Genomic DNA, 22,979 nt, shown 5'->3' on the forward strand with positions numbered 1-22,979 from the left:
CCATAGGGTTAAAAGAGGAGCTGCAGCAATGTGCAGTATGAGAAAAATATGGTGTTTTATGAAAATTAAACCAAGTAAACCTGTTCTGGTACAACCCCTAATTAAGATTTTGAACCTGAAAATTAGCATAATACCACCTCTTTAACATTGTGAAATGCCACGAGGTTAATGTTGTGAAACATCGGAATTTGGTTAGCTTAAGGAATACATTGTAGTTTGGGTTAAATATGACAATGTTACTTACGTGACTTAACTGAAGTAAGCAACGCTACTTCTGTAACTTACTTATGTAAACTTGAAATGAAAACCGACCTCCTGGGCGAAAATCCAGTTTCTGGGCCACCCCAACGACCCCCTTACTCAGACTTTTCTGTTATTTACTCTGCATCTGCTTTAAGCATTCATAAATGACACTACAGGGCTTCCCCCAGTCCGTTGAATTATGATACTAATGGGCTTCCCAGAGTGTTACAAACTGACATCGAGACACCCAGGTGTCTTGACCATGCTTCTATATGTTAAAACCTGGGAGTGAGAACAGGTTGACAACATATTTTCTTTGTGTTCTGGATCAAGTACCTAAAGGGAACTAACAATGTCATCCTAATTCTAAGTGCACCTAATCAGGTCTAAGCTCAAAATATTGCCCAGTAATGTTGTTTTTTAGGAAACAGACAGCACCTTTAAAACGTACTGACTGACAGCCTCAGACTAAATTACGCAACTGTGCAACACTGCCTCAATCAATGAGCTCATTTGCGGGGAACTCTGTATTGAATCTGTTAGTACAAACATTTGATGGATAAACACCATTGTCAGCAATAGCGTGGTACTGTCAATGTGAAATTACATCCTGCTGCCTGGGAGGAGAACACCTCAGAGTGAGGTGAAGCAAAGAGTTTGGAGGGAGAAAGGTGCCGGCTTGGGAAGTACAACTCCGACAAGGCAATTAAACGCACCTTGGGCTTGATGGATTTCTAATTGGAGGCTGATCACATCGGAGGTGTGCTGGATTATAGTGCCAGTAATGAATGGGGGAGACAGAGCGTGACAGATTAGTGCTGTTACGCCTCTCCCTGAACTATGGGGGGGAGTGTGTGTGAATGGCAGTCTGTGTGTCTGTGTCTGCAAGCCAGCGTATGTACTGTACAATATATATACTGCAGGTGTACATGTGCTTCCAGCGAATGTCAATTTGAAAGGCAAAACCTTACTTTTAGTTGTGCTTTAAAGGAGAAAATAACCCTGATGATGTCACAGTGATGTGTTCAGGGTCATCTCAGCTTGGTCTTGGAGACTACAAATCTATAACAGACAGCCTGTGTTACACACCATGGTTGTGAAGATTAAAGATCTGAGCACTACCAAGCTTGGAGGGGTCTAACAAAAGAAGCAAATGAGTTGTATAATGGGAAGTCTTTGAGTTTTCGAAGCTCGAGCAAACTTGGGACTCTCTGCTGCTTAAATTTTTTTTTTTTTTAAATCAGTCTTTTAGAAGCAATACTAAAACATAGAGGTGCCCCTTTAAAAGACATTGCAAGCAATTTGTGAAATAATGAGTATTTGTTTGACTGTTCTTAAGGTCTGTGCAACATTTGTCTTCATGTAAAAGATGTGAAGTGCACTCAGACAACACAAAACATTGCTTCCATTACAACATGCCGGTCCCTTCAGCTTCAACATTTGCGCTCTACAGATACAGGGCTGCTGATCAATAATCACTCATCACCAATTCCTTTTCTTTGGATATTTGTGATCTGTCTTTGTTCTGTGTTTGTTGTGGAAAACAGTCACAGTGTGCAGCATCTTTTAAAGAGGAACTCCACACAATTATTTTCTTAGTTTTGTTTGGGCACTTTACACATAACACCTAGATTCTTAATGGCATATTATGTCAATACATGCAACTTTACCAACCAAAAATTATATTGTGTGTAAAAATGAGCTTTTCTGTTGAAAATTAGCATGTATGCTAGCTAGCTGCTTGGATTTGAAAGTTGGGTTGAGTCAAAATTTGTGTCCCTGACGGTACTTGCTTCGAGTCACTGTCCTTGCTGCACTGAGCTGTGGTCAGTCAGTCTCCTCCATGTCACATACTACGTAGCCCACACCTCCTGCAATTGTTGGCCCGCCCACTGCTCTATATTGCATTTTTTTTAAATACTGGGAGGGAGATTTGTAGTAGAATTTGAAGTAGGTAAATAATACTTTACCTTATTAAAAGATGTTTTATGCATAACAGTGTTCACATGAATATGCAGAAGGGTGACAAATTAAATATAAAATCTGAATAAATTACCAGAGAGAGGTAAACATGAATGCATATGCTGCACAAGTGCTCACTGAATGGTTAGTATGAAAGTCATCTGCTGTGTCACCCAATCTAAACCCAACTGAACAGCAGAGGAACTGCATGGATAATGACATAATGCACCAAATTGCACATTAAGAAAAGTGTCACTTGGATGAGGTTGAAATGAGTGAAAACTAAAGAGGATGTAATGAGAGTCAGGATGACGAGCGAGGGAGGGCTAGAAAGGAGCAAGAGAGGTAACGAAGAAAATGAGGATGAGAAGTCAACTTCGCCTGAACAGAAGGATAGGCGGCGAGGAGGCGGAGAGAAAGAAGGGAGGGAGTCTGAATGAAGTGAGAAAACAGAGAGGGAGAGAGACAGGAGACAGAGTGTGTGTGTGTGTGTGTGTGTGTGTCTGCAAAGTGAAGAGCGGGGGAAAAAAACAGGAAGAAAGAACAGGCGAGGAACTTTTAATGGCCCTGCTGTTGTCTTTGTCAGCACACTGTGACAGCCAGAATCAATTATTAACCAAGACCACAATCCTTTGGAGGAGGAGAAGAAGAAAGTGCAGCGGGGAGGTGATGGGAGCGAGGGAGATCAGGGCCGAGGGGTGGAGGGAAGATGAGAGCATGGGCGTTGATATAAAGGAGGGAGGATGAAGAGAATGAGGGAAGGAGGAGGACGTATGGAAAGGAGATAGGAGGATAAATTAGGAGAATGGGCGAGCGAGAGGATGGTGGGGAAGGGGGGAAAAAACAAAGTTAATGAGGGAAGAAAGGAGGCGAGAACAAGGGGGTGACACATTTTTCACATCGTTTTACAGAGAAGCCGCTATAATAGAGTGATAGAACTGTGGAGTAAATGAGATGCAAGAGACGGAGTTTGTGTCTTTTCATGTTTTAGTCCTTCAGGTCATGCTGTGTGTGTGTGCGTCTCGATATCTTCTATGCAAGCAAATGAGAAGTCGAGCCTCTGGTCATGTTGGTGCAGATGGGCTGGGTTGTTGTTGCGCCATGCTACAGACGAGGACAGGCTCTGACCCCTGTATGTGTTTCCAAACACGTTTACAAGGTCAGGATCTAAACGGGGATTAAGAGGGAGAGTATGATAGGCCAGTTTTGTTGAAGTTTGAACTTTTCAGATCTAATAAGGGCTAAAAGGGTAGAAGGTCTGATTGAAGCATCAGGGCAGTGTTGCTCACAGCCACCTTTCACTTACTCATCCATGATTCCTTTTTTGTACGCATCTGCGACGCTACAAATCATTCACTTCACACATCAACAAAAAAGACACTAGTTCAACAGTTAATCACTGATGTCCTTGATGATTTATTTACTTCAACTATTATTTTAGCATTCAATTAACAAGACGGGGCAATTAATGATGAAACTAATTCTTTATTTACAATGACAGCAAAGCAAAACACAAAAGGGCCTCTCAAGATAGTGAGCAGGAGGGAGGTTGAAAGAAAAACAAAGAACAGAGTTATTATAACTAAATTTAAAGGTCACCCTTGGAGGATTATTAGACATCTGAGAAGGCACGGCATGTCAGAGCAAAGCAAAAATCAGACAAAGTCTAAGAACAGTGAAGACCAGCACACAGGGGGCTGCAGTCTGTGGTTGACCCAGTGTGAAGAAGTGTGGGAAAACAAACACAGAATTATGAGAGACAGACAAAGCATTTTGTCTGTGGGCAAAGATACCGATGAGGCCATGGCTATCTCAAGATAAAAGCATTTTTGATAAAAAAAAACATTACATACTGTGGATATCCAAAGTGTACACACTGCTTCAAACTGTGTAGGTTTGATCGCCTGATGCCTGAAAAAGGAAACACCTCAAATGAAGCCTGCCCCATACTGTGCTCACTAACAGAAATCTGGGAACATGGTAACAGTGCTGACTGGGACTTCTTTTCAGTGGTTTTACCTTGGGATAATGTGGTAAAGATAATCTGGCTAAACTGTTGGTTTATTGGTGATCTGTCTGACCTTCTGACTTCAGTGCACCAATAGTCAAGTTTCTATCCATTTATTGCACAATTTTTTAAATAATTTTCCAGAAAATCAACAAATAAAAAAGTGAATTAATGCTTGTTTCCATCCACTACCTGTATGCAGAAATTACATGTTGGTTTACTGAGATAAATAATAATAATAATAATTTGGGTATCAAACCAATGCAGAAGAAGAGGGCATGGTGACATAATTAAAAAAGCACCGGCCAAACCTCAAACAAATGAAAACGATGTGGAGAAATTGATGGTTGATTCATGCATTAATTTGAAGAATGTCTCCTGTATCTCATGATTGATTCACTAAGTCTGTATCCATTGTACTTTGTCACATTTTGCTTTATTGATACAGCAAAACTTCCAATCCAGCCAGGTATAACAACTTTATATATATATTATATTTCAACTTTTTATCAGATTTCCATCTTTTCCATACTGCTGGATAGAAAAGCACTTAATGTTGCTATTCTCTCAGATTTGAACAATTACTTGACAGTGTTATCTTTACTGATGGTTAAGTCACTTGTGTCAAGAAACTGACCATTCAGAGCAAATGGTTATACAATTATATTTGGTAGAGAAGGATCTGCTTTTTGAGGGACCTCTCAAACATAAAAAGCAGCCACAAGCATTCTGCCAGAGAACCAATCCACCTTCATAAACCCAAACTGGAACATTACTTTTTAGTTAAATTAACAATACCTAAACTACAGCACACAAGGAAGAGGTTGGGTTTATGGAGGAACAGTGGCGTCGGTGTGAGGGTAATCAGCAGAGTGACAAGTGTCAAGGTTATAATGGTCACGCTGTAAACCTGCATGAATATGATGAGGCACACAGCTGTGAATGAGTCAATAATTGTGCTTTGCACAAACTAACGTTATACTTCATAAATGGCGGCGAACACTACAAAAATAACTCAAAGTTGAAATGTACTGGAACTGACAAGTTTCTTCCATCCGAGCAAACACAACTGTGGTATTCATGTTCACCCTATCCTTCTTCACATAAGCACATACGTGCACATTCAATGAAGTGTTCAAAAACTTGCAAATTGTTCCCTACCTGGTGAAAACTGTATGATGTTATCTGTAATGCGTGTTTTATTTACAGTATACTGTCATCCTTACCACCATTACCAGTGTCATGAAGGTGGGCCGAGGTTTGGCAACCTGATTATCTATGATTCACAATGTGATGATGTCAAATGAGGAACAGTGTCTAGATTAACGTCTGTGTTTGCAAAAGGAACTATATATCCTGAAAGGCAGTAATTTGATTGTTATCACTCCTTCAAAACCACACACACACACACACACACACACACACACACACACACACACACACACACACACACACACACAATCAGAATCAGAAGGAGCTTTATTGCCAAGTAGTGTTTTACACATACGAGGAATTTGCTGTGGTGATAAGGTGCTACACGTAGACAAACATAGCATATAGTCAGCATAAATAAATAAATGTGGAAATATATAAATATGGAATTGAAGAACAACGTTGCAGATATATACATGCGCATTATTCTAGGTCTGTGCCGTGCAGAAGTAACGGAAGAGAATATTGTGTACATATAAATATATGAACTGACAACATAAAAAAATACAACAACAAAGATCAACAATCAACAACAAATATGTGCGACGTGCCAGGTCTGAGCCCGACACGAGATGAAACAGTATTTACATGTGCAGAGACATTTGTATCGTTTGCAAGGGGGCAGTGTCAGTGGGGGACCCGGGCCTTGTTAATGAGGCTAGTTGCAGACGGGAAGAAACTGTTTTTGTGGCGAGAGGTTTTGGTCTTGATGGACCGCAGCCTCCTGCCAGAGGGGAGAGTCTGAAACAGTTTGTGTCCGGGGTGGGAGGAGTCAGCTGCAATCTTTCCTGCACGCCTCAGAGTCTTCGAGGAGTACAGGCAGTGTAGAAGTGCACCATCATTGTCTTTGGCAGGCTGAACTTCTTCAGCTGCCACAGGAAGTACATCCTCTGCTGGTCCTTCTTGGTGAGAGAGGTGATGTTCAGCTCCCACTTGAGGTCCTGGGAGATGATGGTGCCCAGGAAGCGGAAGGAGTCCACAGTGGTGATTGAGGAGTCACACAGGATGATGGGGGAGAGTGGGGCTGTGCTCTTTCTGAAGTCCACGACCATCTCCACTGCCTTCTGAGCGTTGAGCTCCAGACTGTTCTGGCTACACCAGGTCACCAGATGGTCGATCTCCCACCTGTAGGCGGACTCGTCCCCACCTGAGATGAGCCCAATGAGGGTGGTGTCGTCCGCAAACTTCAGGAGTTTGACAGACTGGTGACTGGAGGGGCAGCTGTTGGTGTACAGGGAGAAGAGAAGGGGGGAAAGAACACAGCCTTGAGGGGAACCGGTGCTGATGGTCCTGGAGTCAGAGACATGTTTTCCCATCTTCACGTGCTCCTTCCTGTCCGTTATGAAGTCTGTGATCCACCTGCAGGTGGAGTCAGGCACATTCAGCTGGGAGAACTCCTTCAGCAGGGCCGGATGATGGTGTTGAAAGCAGAGCTGAAGTCCACAAACAGGATCCTGGCGTAGGTTCCTGGGGAGTCCATGTGCTGAAGGATGTAGTGAAGGGCTTTGTTTACTGCATCATCTACAGACCTGTTGGCTCTGTAGGCGAACTGCAGGGGGTCCAGGAGTGGGTCTGTGATGGATTTAAGGTGGGACAACACAAGGCGTTCACAGGACTTCATAACCACAGAGGTCAGGGAGACAGGTCTGTAGTCGTTAAGCCCAGTGGTCCTTGGTTTCTTGGGGACAGGGATGATAGTGGAGGCTTTGAAGCAGGCTGGCACATGGCATGTCTCCAGTGAGGTGTTAAAAATGTCTGTGAACACCGGAGACAGCTGATCAGCACAGTGCTTCAGGGTGGATGGGGAGACAGAGTCCGGCCCAGCTGCTTTGCAGGGTTTCTGCCTCCTGAAAAGACCGTTGACTTCCCTCTCTGTGATGATGGAGAGGGGAGGGGAGGGGGTGGAGCTGGCCAGCTCTGAGGAGGGAGGGGAAAATGTGGTGGACTGAGGCTGAAGCTGAGTGGAGGAGTCACGGGGGATGGTGTCCGATTGACTCTCAAAGCAGCAGTAGAACTGGTTCAGCTCATTTGCCAGGCGATAATCGTTTATGGAGTGGGGGACTTTAGGTTTATAGTTTGTAATCTGTCTGAACCCCCTCCAGACAGAAGTGGCGTTGTTTGCAGAGAACTGGTTCTTTAGTATCTCTGCGTACAGTCGTTCTTCTCGCACCTCCCTGCTAAACCTGTATTTTAACACTTTTTAGTTGGATTTTATTAGTTTTAGCATTTGGAAGGAACAAGCCAGTAAGCAGCTGATTCTGGTCCTAATTTTAAAGCCTATTTTAACGTATACCATGATGTCACGCCACGAAGACCAGTAGTTTTGCTTGGGTGTGTGGTTTGTGGTATGTTTTGTTTGCATTTTTTTGATTTAGTTGTTTACTTGCATGCACATTTCTGTTTGAAGTTTTATATATGATTAAGTAACCCTAGCGGAACTATTGTGGGGAACTTTGTGACTGCCAAGTATCCTGTCACCTAGGTTACTGCTGACCACTACTGGGAGCAGGAGCAGCGAGAGCAGAGGAAGGGAGTTGGGGGGCTGACGGACTGGAAACTGGGATTTTAAAGACCAACTACTGAGGACCGGACAGATTAAGGCTTGCCCAGTGACTTTTATTACGAGTTTTTATTATGAACTCTATTTATTATTTTTAGGCATTTTTATGAAGGGATTTGTGCTTTATTGTTTTCTATCTTTTTTTTTTATAAAGACACTGGCATTGGTTTTATAAACTGTACTGGTCTGAGCCTCGTGTTGTTTCGGTGCAGCCCGCTCCCCAGAAGAACCTTATTACCCCAAATTAAGTTGTAATTGTTTCTTTTGGATGAATAAAAGTCTCTATTTTTCCCCACCAGAAGCTGAAGTTTGTCCAGTTTGTTGCATGTTGGAGAGAAATATTTCTGGTAGCGGTGTGCGGAGTCCCCGCTGGCGAAGACGCACAAGTGAGCCGGCTCTTTTCCCTCTCCTGCGGCGCTTCGCACCGCGAACAACAGTGAGCGAGCCCTTCACCAAAATGTCCAATAATTCCACCGATGACGCAAGAAAAGTGGGAATTAAATCCGCTGGAGTTGTTCCCCTGATATTCATGAGCTCCTCCCTGGTGAAAGAGCACCGGGAATCACAGCAGAAAACTGAACACACAAAAACAAACAAAGCATGCATTCAGTTGCATGCATCCACTATCAAACTTACAAAAGTTACTTTTCATTATTGCACAAAAAAGAAAAAAATGCTTAATAATACAGACTACTAATGCAATAACCCAACCTACCACACATCTTAGATGAGTATTTAATCTTGGCTGAAGAAAATTCACTCTGATGTTTCTTCACTCAATAACTCAATAACAGCTTCTCGTCTACTCTAATCACTTAACAGTCATTAATAATATTTTGGCTGGATTCTTGAAATGAAATCATGCAAAAAGGGGTTTAATTCACCTGTTAGGGATTATTTTTTAATTATAACATGACAGCTGCAACATTAACCCAAGATAATGCAGTCGTCTTGCTCTTACAAGGTAGTATTTATGAATACTATGTGGCATCATCTCCTCAGAATAATATTCTAGTGCTAATCTTCCATCTGGCAATTTAATACTTTAAGGTTTTCCATCCCTCTTTTTATTTTTATTTAAAAAGATGTTAAATTACATTCTGTGGCAACTGATGAAGTCATAACTTTTGTATAAATCAGTATTATTTGTTTGTTTTCCAAATAAGAATAACTATAAAAGTTCAATTCTGCTTAATTGACTTATTAAAACACCAAAAATGGACTACAACATCAACTGTATTACTTATATTAACATTTTGAGCAAAATTCTATACTTTGTACTTTTTTGTTTGTGGACAAGTCTTTGTTAGAAACCATGCTAGTGCGTTGGTCGATTCGGAACTTTGTTGAAATTCAGACTTTGGTGGTCCCTTGACTTTTTGTTACAGACATACATGCTCCCCTCAGAATGAATTGTAAAGACTTTTTCATTCATTGCCATCATCTGGTAAATTTTTTTATTTGTCCAGTTCTTTGGTTTATGATGAAATACCGGCACAACTAATGACATTCCCATCAGCCTCTGCTGTACTTTGTGTAGAAGAAGAATACTTATATAATATATAACATTTTTCCACACTTCAATACACACATGCACAAACAGGAACACATGGAGAGATGTCAGAGCTGCCACTCCCCAAGCAGTAAGGAGTTCAGTGGCTTGCTCAAGGCCTCCTACGGCAGTGCACAGGAGGTGAACAGGCACTTCCGAGCTGGATTCAAACCAGCAACCCTCTGGTTCCCAGCCTAATCCTTATGGAGTGAGTTTCTGCAGTCCCCAAGTTAGCATGCTAACACACCACACTATGATGGTAAACCCTGATGGTTAGAACCCTGCTAAATATCAGCATGTGAGCATGATGATGAATACATAATACAACACAATACAATATGATATAGTGCTACAGGTTTGAAAGAACAAACAACTTTCTTATCAAGCTAACTTCACAAAAAGTCAGTGTATTTAATATATCCATCAGTGTGATACTTAAAGTATGAATTAAAAGTATTAAAAGCTTTTTTTGGTCATTACTGAAGCTGCTAATAAAAGCTTGAATCCATCAGTATTGATTGGGTGTGTGTTCATTCAGAGCAGTTATCAGATATTGTAGATGTTTGATGCATGGCTGATGATCCAGCAAACACTCCCGGGCAGGAGTCACTCCCTAACATAAAGCAGATTGTTGTTTTCCCAACAGACTTAAACTAGTTATTCTTTGTGTGGTGGGTCGATATGAGCAGGCAGGAGAACATAATTACCCTTTTTAAATAATCTTAATTAAACCAAGAGGGGTAATCTAAAGCAGTGGTAAACATTCTTGCAACAATTGCTTGCTCAATGCTGTGGTGAAACTTAGAACCCATGGAGAGTTTAACTTTCAAGCAGCAGGCAGAACTTCAGGTGTTTTTCATCTAGTGGATATCCCATTTGGGAATGAAACTCTTCAAGCTTGCACTTTTATTAAACCTGGAGGGGGACAGCTCTGCTGTTCAGGAGTCAGATTGACCGACAGAGCAGCTGTTCTTTGCCCACTGCGTCGATATGTGCAGTCAAGAACGCAGAATGGTCACATCAGCACAGCTTGCCCCATTATGTTTTGTGGAATCACTTCACAACAAAGTAGAAAGATGTAAAAGTTAACTGTCATTTGGCAGGCAAAGTTAGTATCAGTTCAAATAATGCTGTAAATACAATGAAACATAATTTGTGATGTCTACAGTTAATTTCTGTAGTGGCAAAATATGTTTTCCTGAGGGTGAAAGTTCATTCACTAGCTTTTTCTTAAGGTTATAACCACATCTCACGGTCTTTGTTGGTCATACCAAGTACAGTTGCCCTTGATTTTAACCTTACTTTAATAACTATGACCTCGAAGACTGAGAATCTTAACAGACATTGTGAGATGTGGTAGGTTTCCGTCAGACTGTGTTTGCTTTTTAAAAGAAATGGTCATAGCAATCCTAAAAAATGATTGCCATGACATCCACTCTGGTTAGACTGTGTCTTAAAAGCTCAATTTGGCTGCTGATCACAGAAGAAAGGTTTGCATCAAGGACATGTATGTAGGTATAGGTAGATTTTGTGCAGCTGAATGAGCCTCTCACTTTACTGACGGACTGCTTTCTTGGTGTAATACGGGCTGGCCTTCACGCCAGCTTTGTCCCACAATAAAGAAGTACTTCCTTCTATTAATCTAAGTTATAATAAGTTATTCCCAAACTGGGAGTCAGAAACATACAGTAAGTCTTATCTGGGGCCATAAGATAAATCAGTAAGGTCGCAAGATGATCAATTAGATAGGAAATAATTTTTAAATAACATTGTTTTGCCACATACATTTTTTTTTGTTTTCTGACAACTGTGGGCTTTTTATTTTGAAATACTAGATAATTTTGCCTTTTAGGCCTCTAAAAACAATATGGGTAAAATATTCTTGGAAAGGAAGCATCACTCTGTGCGTGTTCTGCTTGCAGCTCATACAATATACAACACACACAGTATCTAACCTTTGTTGGGAACCACTGATCTAGATGGTTCATAATCACATCAGTTTTGTATGGTATTCTACACCTGGAATATCTGGCAATTTGCTATGTTAGATGTTTACTTGTAAAGACACATAATAAACTTTCCTGGTCTGATTAAACCTCTCTTTCTCTCTCTCTGAAGTTTGCATTTACTGCTACCCCCTGCAGATGTGTATCCTCCCAAGGCAAAACAGATTCAAGTCACGCACTGTTTGAAAATTCACAGCATAGGCTGCAGTAAAAGCCCACCACCGGGTACTTGCTTAGAAATTCCTGTTTCCATTTTGATTGAACGAAAACATTTCTCTGCACATTTTTGTTTCAAAGTTCACCAGCGGAAATTGTCTAAATGTATTTTACCCTGTTTTCCTTTTTACTGTTTTGTACAGTTTATCCCCTAGTTTCCACTTGTGTTGCATCTGGCTCTCACATTCCTATCTCACCAGCTTGTTAAAATAGAGCTTAAATAAAACTTTGAAGCCAACATACTGAGGCAGAGAAAATAAATGTGTTTTGCCAAACAAAACCACCTGTACCTCCATATCTCAACCAAGCAGCAAACACACTTTGGATGCGTGGCTGCAGGCACATCTGCCCGTGTGTATGTGTTTAATCAGTGCCTTAAAAAACTTTCAAAACAGCAGTTGACATTAATGCAAATAGTTCAGTTTACCATGGTTGCCCTGGCTTGGTCCCAGCTTCACAATAGGAAGTGAAGCGTACAATAAACAGTAAAAATAAAGAGGGTGTTTCAGGGACAGAAACAACAAACAAAATGTCCACGTGAAGCCTGAGGAAATGCCAAATGCCAAACTGTGCCATGTCTCAATACCCACAAGAACACATTACATAAACACCGCACTTTGACTTTCATATGAGCATTTTACATAAAAGTTATTGAATTGACTATGAAGCAAGAGACCAGGCCTCGCTACTTGTCCTGGCGCTGAGCACTCAGGCAAACACACACGCACATGCACAAATTTGGATATAAAACAAAAGCACAAATAAAGAACAGTTACTACTCGGAAGCTCAATAACATTCAAATAAAAGATGCTCAGGTTGGGACAAACACACATGCACGCACCACTCAAGCAGAATATCTTTTGGAAGCTCAAGTCACCAAAGCCATATCGCAAGTCAAGTGAACTCACATGGAAGTAATGCACAAAGTTATTTCCGGATAAAGTCTTTATGTTATTGTGTTGTTGAAGTTTTTACTTGTTCATGAGGCAGTAATCTTCCATGATCTCAGTAGGATTCCCTCATTCATACATGTGTAATGAAATGGTTTCTTATTTATGCTGTGGTCCTCGAATCAGTCACAAAGCCAAGGGAAGGACAGTGTTACAATAGATTTGTTACTTGTGTGTGTGTGTGTGTGTGTGTCCCTAACAAGAGCATAAAACCAAAGCAAAGTCCTGACTTATAAGGACCTGGGGAGTGTGTGTGTGTTTGCAGATTTTTGTTTATTCACATAGGAACACAGGGCTTTATAGGCGTGAGTGAAGAAGCTGTATTTGTATTTTTTAATCTTCTGCTTGAGGGACCTTAACATGCATGCATGCGCAAACACACAGAGCCAGAGAAATAGAAAAGAGGGGCTGTTTTTAAAGCGAGAAGCACAGATAGACAATTGTTTATTGTTGGGTACCAAAGTGTCTGTTTCACAATTTCAGAACCATAAATTCTTGCATAAGAGCAGATCTGCAGAGGAGAGGGGCTGAAGGGGTAAGGCAAGACAATGCATTTCCTCCCTGCTAACAGATTTTATTCAGTCCAGCAAACAAAAACATTACATAACTGAAGCATCTTCAGCATGTCTTTATGGTGAGTTTGGTGTGAGCTTACACCCATGGTGCTAAAGCTGCATGCACATTCTGAACAGATATAAGATAAGTGGATTTAGTCAAGTATTGTGCTCTTTCATGCTACTTCTACTCCACTTTGATTGCGACTCTATCGCCTAAATATTATCTACTATATGCCACTAAACACAATTGCATCCTGGATTATGTTCACTGAAAATGTTACTGCAATCGAACCACACTGCTTTGGTAAAGTTGTCATTTGGTTCCCCTTCGAGGGAACTCGAACTGCGTCGGTTACGACACTATGGGAACGCCTCTAGGCGAAGCAGGTCTGAACGTGAATGAAATCATTCCAATCCTATTGGCTTGTTGCTAGAACGGTAAGGTGTGACGGAATAACCGGAGGAGTATAAAGCACACCTGTACACACTCATCATTAGCTTTTTTTTATTCAGCAGGCGCTCTGTATGTTGTTTGAAGAAAGCTCCAGTCCTACGAGCAGTATGTCTTACCTGAAGAAGAAGTCTACCAGCATGTCCGGCAACCAGATGTACAGAAGGTGTGTTTTTTTCTTGCCCTCGGTACATCACGGATAGAGATTCTCATGAGATGTGTGTCTCATGTTTGGGGATGGAGCACGCCCGGGCAGCTCTCGAGGGGGCTGACTGCGCCCGTTGCGAAGCCCTTTCCGTGCGTGTACTGAGGTACAGCATGGCTCTCTTTTCCGAGGATGGCCAGATGTGTTTTCCCCGAGGTGTGGGCCCTGCGGCCGCTGAGGCGGCCCGGCGGCTTCACTCATGGGGTTCACAGCGTGATCTGTCGGAGGATTTCGGGACGGCTGAGGCTTTTTCCCGACCTTCATCCGCTGGCTCCGACGCTTCCTTTCCTCGTTCGGGAGCCCATTCTCGGCTTCTCCCGCTCGCAGTTTGGATCCGGAGACGCTGCAGCAATCCGACTCCGAGGAGGCGGACCTGCTCAGCGCAGTGGACGATGACTTCCGGGTGTCGGGGCAGCGTCATCTGGCGGCGACAGGATGTTGTTTAGCGGCTGGCTGGGCCACTCCACACACATTCATTCGGTTTTACAGTCTTGACCTTCCTTCGGCACCTGGCACTTGTGCGCTCTCCTCTTAGTCGTGCCACTTTATTGCACACAGGGGCAGGCGGGGTTTTCGGCACGGTTTAGTGGGTATCTCGTTCCCATAGTGTCGTAACCGACGCAGTTCGAGTTTCCTCGAAGGGGAACGTCTCGGGTTACGTATGTAACCCTGGTTCCCCGAGAAGGGGAACGAGAGACTGCGTCGGTCCGCCGCACCTCTCTCCCCGCCTGAAGCGCCTGCTTCATAGTTTAAGCTAATGATGAGTGTGTACAGGTGTGCTTTATACTCCTCCGGTTATTCCGTCACACCTTACCGTTCTAGCAACAAGCCAAAAGGATTGGAGTGATTTCATTCACGTTCAGACCTGCTTCGCCTAGAGGCGTTCCCATAGTGTCGTAACCGACGCAGTGTCTCGTTCCCCTTCTCGGGGAACCAGGGTTACATACATAACCCGAGACGTTCCTTTCTGTCTGATCACAAGTGTTTTCAGTTTAGGTTTTCTTCCTCTCATGAACAGCAGTGCGCTCCTCTTATCCAGTAGGCTACACATTTCTTACAGCACCCACTCCCTCCCCCTCTGCTGGAGCTGTTTCTTGTGTTGTGGGCCAAAAAAATAATAATTTGCCAAATGCGCGGAAATATAACCAAAATATGAGCTACAAAAAATAATAAGCTACTGATTACTGCATTACATTCTGTTATATTTTTATATTCTGAATTGTCACCTGCTACCTAAATTCCTTCCCTTTATAAAAAATAAAGACATTTCCACCATAAATTGGTGCAGAAAATGTCTCCAGAATTCAGGAAATTAAGTGTTTAATGCTCAAAATCTTCTGGGGGGGACCCCAGAAAATTTAATCAATTAATAATTCTTAACTGAATTCAGATTAATTAAACTAATTTATCATTGAGGAGAAAAGTGCCATATGCACATTTGAAAAGACTTTCGGCTACTTCAGGCATGCCTGCATGTATGTAGCAGCTGGGAGAAAAGTTGATCTACAGGAGAAAGATATCTGACAGCCTTACTGCATTATATTACACTATATTCTTATTTTGAAATGTCACCTGAGACATTTCCTCAATAAATTGGTGCAAAGAAATTCACCAGAATGCAGAAAATTAAGTGTTCAAAGCCCAAATTTTTGGGGGGTGGGGGGGTTAAAACATGAAAGATTTCTGTGCTGGGCTAAGCCCCCAATGTTTCAAGAGCCTGGAAACGCCCCTGGTAACAGATAATATGTTTGTGTTGTAGACAGCATGTGTAAACATAATTTAAACTGCAGATATACAGTATTATCAGTATCAGTATTTGCACATCAATCCACTTCTGTAAACAGGGTAACTTATTATTTACACAGTATTTATTACATCTCTTTGATGTCCTCTTGCACAACATGTACTTTTAGTGATACATCCCTTTAAGCTAATATTTCGTCTTACAACATTTGTCCCTGCATGACGATGTTGTAAATGTTAGTAAACAAAGAATGAACAGGGCTAAACTTTATCATGAAAACTACTGTAACAAACTGCTCATTTTTCATTATCAAGTCAATATTCAGTTACATACACGTGTTAGGGTCAAAACTCAGACTGGGCTTTTGAGCAGCTCCATATTATTAAACATCAACAGTGAAACAAAACCACAGACTCAGAGAAGTAGAAACGGATAATGGTGAACGTTATGAAACACCACAAGGAGGTACTCCTATTTGCACATTTCATGCAGGCAGAACAGAAAACATCACACTACAGAGTTACCATTCATCGCACTGCAGGTAAGAGTTGCTTTTTAAAGTAATACTTGAATGTTAAATGTTGGACATCTCATCCTTCTATAATCGTCTAAACAATGTTTAGATTATTTTATGGATTTAAAAATAGTATATATAAAAGGGACTTCCATTGTTACTTTGTTTTTTTTCACATGTAAAAGTGTTCCTCTGTTTTTATACTTTGTACAAACTTTAAAAGGAAAATTAAAAAAGTAAAAGTAAATAACAGTTATTTAAAAAGTAAAACTGACAGACGATGGAGTGAAAGATTTCATTTGTTATAGTTCAGGGATGGAAGTGCACTTACTTACACTAAGTAAATAAAACACTATCACAATATAATCCTAAATTTAGTATTTTACAAGTTAAATCAGAAATCTACTTCAAGGATAAAGTAGTTGGCATTAGTAGAAAGGTAGACTAAAAGTTATTGCCATTTTATAGTATTTTCTAATCTCACCATTTATACTTCTCCACTTTATTTTATTATTTGTTTCCTCACAAACTGCTTTAGTCATCTCACCTTGCTCTTCCCTTCAGACACACACCTGCACATCTCTCTCTCTCTCTCTCTCTCTCTCTCTCTCTCTCTCTCTCTCTCTCTCTCTCTCTCTCGTTGACCTTACTCCTCCTTTAGGTATAAAGTCACCCAAGAAAACACAACTCACAGTTTCGGTAGTGAAGCATGGGGTCCACAGAGCCATCACAGCTGTACCCATTGGGGCAAACATCCTACAGAATCCTAACATGCAGAGTTCTGCATGTTAGACCAGCCCAGCTTCATCCAGACCCAGAGACACCCTCCATCACAAAGCCCTCCAAACCCAAAAGCTGAACCCAGAAAAGAGTCAACTGGTGCTGAGACTAAATGCCCCTTCTCAGATACACTCTGTCTCACGAAAACATTGATTTCCAAACACCAATGAGAGCAAACTGTCTGTTTCCCATGCCAATAAAGTTCCACTGAATTCAATTGAAGTGAAACCAAAGAAAACTCAAATCAGATCTAGAATAACCATCCTGTTCACAAAGGTCCCATTTGTCCACTTTTCAAACAGATTAATAAGCCTTTAGTCTTATTAAACTTTTTTTTGTCTACTTTCAGGAGTCCAGGATGCTGCTTCCAAAGAAAGAGTCCAATAATGGAGTCTCCTTCAGGACCTGCACTGTTTTGCTTTTTATCTTTCCTCTAATACAATCTGTTGGAGGTAATGTCCGCATGAAACCAACACATTCTCACTCCTGACTGCTTGGTCAAGGGCCTTTGGTGTCATTTTTTACCACCATTGGTACACTTTAGTATCATTTTTAGATGTTTAGCTGTGGCGATGGAATGAACTGTCTTTTGCTTTGCATTTGCAATCAAAAGGCGGTTATTTTGTGCAGCCGGAGAAGATTTAAGAAAAGATCAAGGATTGGGTTGAAATGTTACGTACACATCGGTTAACTTACGTAACTAATCTTACGCAATTTCTCAACCTCCAGCCACTGCGCTGCAGACTTGGCACCCAACCCCATGCATCACAGTGCGAGGGCCCGTCCAACACTGCTTGCAGCTTTAATTTGTATTTAAACTTCCATACTGATGACATAACTTTGCTCATGTTTCTTGGTTGTACTTTTGTTTTCTTTGCAGCTCAGTCAGAGTTGATTTGTTCAGATCAACCAATCGTAGCACTGGCTGGTGATGATGTCATTTTGCCATGTCACCTTGAACCTGCAGTCAGCGCCAGTTCTGAGAAAGTGGTGTGGGCCAAACCTGGTTTGGAGCCAGAGTACGTCCATGTTTACCAAGATGAAAGAATGATGGATGAACATCAAAACCCATCTTATCGTTTCCGAACAGCTCTGTTTGTGGATGAACTGATTAAAGGAAACGTCTTCCTGAAAATCTTCAGTGTGAAAATCTCTGATGCAGGAAAATACTTTTGTTTCCTTCAATCAATGCAGAAGGAAGCTTCCATCCAGCTCACTGTTGGTGAGTCAGACTGCAGCTTTATTCAGAAAATAATTAAATATACTGTGATGAACAGCTTTTGTGTTTATCATGCAGAAGAGTATTATTAACTGTGAAAAATGTATTTATGTACAAATGCATGCCATGAGCAGAGACGATGAAAAACAAAGTTTGACTGCAAAGATCAGTAATGCAACTTATTAGACAAAAGCAGCTTTGACAAAACACAAAGACAACAAAGTAAAACAGAAGATGAAAACTTCAAAATACAAAGTCGGAGTAAAATCAACAGTGACTGCAGAAAACATTAAAGGTGACCTGTGGAGTTTTCTTGTAAACAAACAGCAGTGCTGTTTACATTCAGTGTTTCTCACCAAAACACAGTCTGTAAGCTAACAAACGTGTTGAATCATTTCCTTCCTTGTAAAACATCTAAGAAAATATTTTGGAATAATTTGAGGATCATTCATTTACCTTCAATATAAAAGGTGAATATCAGCTCACCTGTGTTTTGTCTGTGTTGAGCATGAGATGTTGCTACTATTAGCATTAGCTAACTGGGGCATCATTATAACTGGGAGACCACAACAAACTGAACACAGTGCATTCATTCAGATTCACACCGTGTTGGAGTAAATGCTGTGTCATATTGGAGCTGCCTCCTACCTTGCAAGAAATAGCCTTCCTGCTGATGTTGCATTTTACTGTGAGTATGGTGTTACTTTCTAACTTAAGCTAAGCCAAACAGGTAGGGTTAACCTCCCATGTGTTGCTGCAACATAGCAAACGGGGGCGTTTCATACGGCGTCAGCTATGACGCATTGAGATGGGAATGTGTTGGATTTTCCTGATGGACGTAGGGAGTGAGGCAAGGAGGTCAGGGACCTTATCAATGATGTCGGTGGTTATGGCTCCAGGAAAGCTGTGTGTGATTGCATTTCCAAAGTGAATATTACGCACTATGGAGTGCCCAATTAAGAGCGACGTAGGATGGATCAGAGGAGGCACCGTGAGGGGCCATCTTGTCTTACCGCAGCCGCACATGGGGATATTGCAGCCCGAGGCTGCAGCAGTACGGTGGCGGCGTCCTTCTCAGCATGAAAATTCCCTGCTGTCTTTGGACCAGCGTCCTTTTCCACAGGCGAAATACCTGCTGTCCGCATACCAGTGAGGCTGCTGGATCTTGTCCTGGTCACAGCCTCTACGAGCAACCTGTGGCGAGAAGAGGAGGTGGACTTGCTCTCTGATGGATGGTGGCGTTTATCCAGTGAGGGAAACTTGTAAATTCAGAATGTCAAAGCTGTTAGCCAGCAGGAGGTCCAGAGTCGTAAGAGGAGGAGACGAGCGCTTTGCCCCTTTCTTTCAAAATAAAAGTAGTGGTTTATGTTGTGAAACCTGTCATGGTTTTGCACTTTTTCCTCTTTGTCCGACTGCTCATCACTCTAGGCTTTAAATAAACTTTATAACAGATGGAAGATAAGTACAGTGACAATCTGAATGCTTTACAAAAAAAGTTAATGTTTCCTGTCCAACACGGAATCACTCCTCAGCCTCAGCTATGGTTTCAGTGTATACATAGAGTAATTACTCTGTAATAAAAACAAAACAAATAGGATGGAAATAATGAAATTAATAATAAATAAAAATAAAATAATTGATAAAAATAAAAAAGTTGAGCCCTGCGATGGACTGGCGACCTGTCCAGGGTGTACCCCGCCTTTCGCCTGATGTCAGCTGGGATTGGCTCCAGCCCCTCGCGACCCTGTACCCAGGATAAGTGGTTGACAATGGATGGATGGAAAAAGTTGAGCCACTAAAATAATAATTAAATAAAAATGATGAATTGAGCAAGGGCTCTCTTTGACCTTTTTTATACATTTTCAAAGGAGAGAATTTTTTTTTTTGTGCATTCCACAATGGGGAGATTCAGAGAAACAACATTTATGTATAAAGTTTTTTGTTATGATGACAGGTAGAAATTCATTATGCTATAACTGGGTGGATTTCACAGAGAAGAAATCTATATTCATGGTTTTGGAGCTTAGCTAATCATACAGGATAAGGATTTTGATTTTGGATCATGTCACAAGCACAAAACAGGTGCTTTGTTGTTTCTACATTTACGTGGGTCTGCCGCAAGGAATTGTGGGACGGCATTATCTCATTTCCTTTTGTAAAGGATGGTACAGGGCTTCTCCAAGTGCTAAGGGGCTACCCAGTGCATTACAAACTGACACCAACAGGTCACTGAAACGAAAGCTAGCAGACCCTGAGAAGATAGCACAAATGGCTACCTTTAAATTCCACATAATAATAGTTGTTAATGATTTGCTATAAGTGTTTTTAATATAATTATTTTATTATTATTAACAATAATTTAATTTAATATAATTTAATTTAATAATTTAACAATACATACAAATCAGTGATATATTTATTTGATCTAAACCCACTGTCCTAATTGCTCCTCTCTCCTCCTCAGGTGCTGTCTCCTCGCCCATCATACAGGTTGTCTCAGATAACAGCAGCAGTGTGGTGTTTCAGTGTGAGTCTGCAGGCTGGTATCCAGAGCCTGAGGTGTTTTGGCTGGACGGTGAGGGAAACCTCCTCTCTGCTGGACCTACAGAGACAGTCAGAGATCCTGATGACCTCTATACTGTCAGCAGCAGAGTGACTGTGGAGAAGAGACACAGCAACAGCTTCACCTGTAGAGTCCAACAGAAGGACATCAACCAGACCAGAGACACTCACATCCAGGTTACAGGTTAGAAAGAGTTCTAACTGAATTATACATAATGTCACTGTTTTGTTTAAACTGTTGTAGCTTGATTGAAAATGCGTCATGCTGTTCTGGTTTGTATCGTTCCAGCTGGTTTCTTCAATGATCAGAATTGTTGGTATTGTATTTGGAGCATCATCATAAGTCTTGGAATTGCCGTCTTAGTGTTTATTATCGCATGGATAAATAGACCGTAACGTAAGTCACATGTTAATTTTCATTTTTGTGTTACTGTCAGAGCTCATGGTTGGCTATATAATGATATGTAGGGGTGAATTTGAATAGATTATATAACATATCCATGATTTAACATTAAAATATACTTTGATATAATGGAGGCAAAATGAAAAACAGAACAGGAAATATAAAATGTGGTGCAGAGGTAGCACTCGTCCAACACCGCAGAGTGCTGGATACCTTGTATCCTGCTTTAGGTTTGTTCAGTACAATTTGTCAGTGTTCCCACCTGTATGTCTTTGTCAGTGCACCAGTGACTCTTACTGGCTAGTCTGGGAGCCTGTTACAGAGAATCCTGCTTAGTCTGCTTGTGTGTGTGCTGTGCCAGTAACTCTCTCTACCTGTGTTGTTTTTTGAGGTGCCAGAGTAGCTGACTGCACTGTCAATCAAGATGTGAAGCTCCTGGGCCCAGTGCTCTACAGGATGTAAAAGTCCCAGCTTCCAGCTTGGCTCACTCTCATCCCTGCCAGCTCCTTCGCCGTCCTGCTTTGATTATCCTTTTGCTTTTACTTTTACTCCACAACAAATTATCCCAAATAAATGAACACTAGTGATTTCCAATTTCAACATATGACACTAACTTCCTATCCATAGGTTTCATCATTATATTTACTCTTACAACTGCCATTTATCCTTTCATAGATTTAAGTGTATTAAATGTAAATTATTGGAAATAATACAAAACAATTTTTACCTTTGTAAAATATTGTTATTTTCATGAATGCAAGATATGATTTTAATTTGTTGAACTGTTGCTTGTGTGTTGAGAATCATTTGTTACGTAAAATGGATCAGACTAAATATCCATGGAATAAAAGCATGTTCTTAAAAACTGTCATCCCTATTTTCATTGTAAATATAGTGGCGATCTAAACTTAAATAGATCTAAAACATCCATCCACAGCTGGGTTTCGATGTGTGTACATTCTCCCGTGTTTAAACTGGGACTATGAAACTTATCTCAGAGCAGCAAACAAGACACTCTTCAAAACCTTTTTAGTGCTTCTGGTTGTAAGGCTCCTTAGTTTTATTCAAGTTCAAGTAGGATGAAATTTGCGTCTGGTCTGAATGCATAGTGATGTAGAAAAACACTGCCACACACAGAAATACACAAATTGCACAAATAGAAACTATATTTAGATGTAAGTGACTCAGTTTCATAGGAAGTTTTTAGTTTGCCACCTTCTCTTTTTGGTTTCTACCAAACCGAAGGGTTTGCGTCACAGAGAAACCTCTGTGAGAAGCCGCCTAGCAAAATGCACATACATACATACACACATGCACATACAAGCATACTGTCATTCACATACTTATACATATATACATATATATGTGCGAGGTGAGTATGTATGTGTAACGGCCGCCAGCTGTGCAGTGAGTAAACCTCACTCTGCGATGCCTGATCTTTATTAACTTTTGAATGGAGTCACTGACTTTTTTGCTGAGCTGAAAACACTATTGAAGGGATAGTATTTTTTTTTTTTGAAGTCCTCACCCACAGTTTGGAGAAGCAGACAGAAACAACAGAGAAGTAGGATGTTTTTTTTCTGTGCCGGTATCCTGTCTGCTTCTTCAAACTGTGTGTGAGCTGACCGCTGTCAGATGGAAAATTGTACTGGGAAATTTCTGGTTGCCTACTCTTCAGACCCACACAACATCACATTGGAGAGTTAGCATTCGTCGTGCTGCAGGTAAGAGTTGCTTTTCGAAGTAAGTTTGAGTGTTAAATGTTGGATATCTCATCATATCATAATCCTTGACGTTAAAACAATTTTCAGATTATTTATGGATTAACTATCAG

The 22,979-nt window shown here is 41.1% G+C and overlaps 1 protein-coding gene across 2 annotated transcripts; it reads left to right on the top strand.

Annotated features, from left to right (window-relative positions):
- The first annotated feature begins 17,295 nt into the window (after positions 1-17,295).
- LOC123979541 (butyrophilin subfamily 3 member A2-like) lies at positions 17,296-21,792 on the top strand. Of its 2 annotated transcripts, none has more exons than XM_046063511.1 (4): positions 17,296-17,413; positions 17,842-18,183; positions 20,645-20,926; positions 21,537-21,792. In XM_046063511.1, the coding sequence occupies exons 1-4, from the start codon at positions 17,320-17,322 to the stop codon at positions 21,605-21,607; spliced, it is 789 nt and encodes a 262-aa protein (XP_045919467.1). In that variant the 5' UTR covers positions 17,296-17,319; the 3' UTR covers positions 21,608-21,792. The 2 variants fall into 2 exon arrangements, with proteins under 2 accessions (XP_045919467.1, XP_045919466.1); XM_046063510.1 differs by lacking the exon at positions 21,537-21,792 and adding an exon at positions 21,032-21,504.
- Positions 21,793-22,979: the final 1,187 nt, after the last annotated feature.

The sequence above is a fragment of the Micropterus dolomieu genome, linkage group LG11 (assembly GCF_021292245.1).
Source record: "Micropterus dolomieu isolate WLL.071019.BEF.003 ecotype Adirondacks linkage group LG11, ASM2129224v1, whole genome shotgun sequence".
Taxonomy (NCBI): Eukaryota; Metazoa; Chordata; class Actinopteri; order Centrarchiformes; family Centrarchidae; genus Micropterus; species Micropterus dolomieu.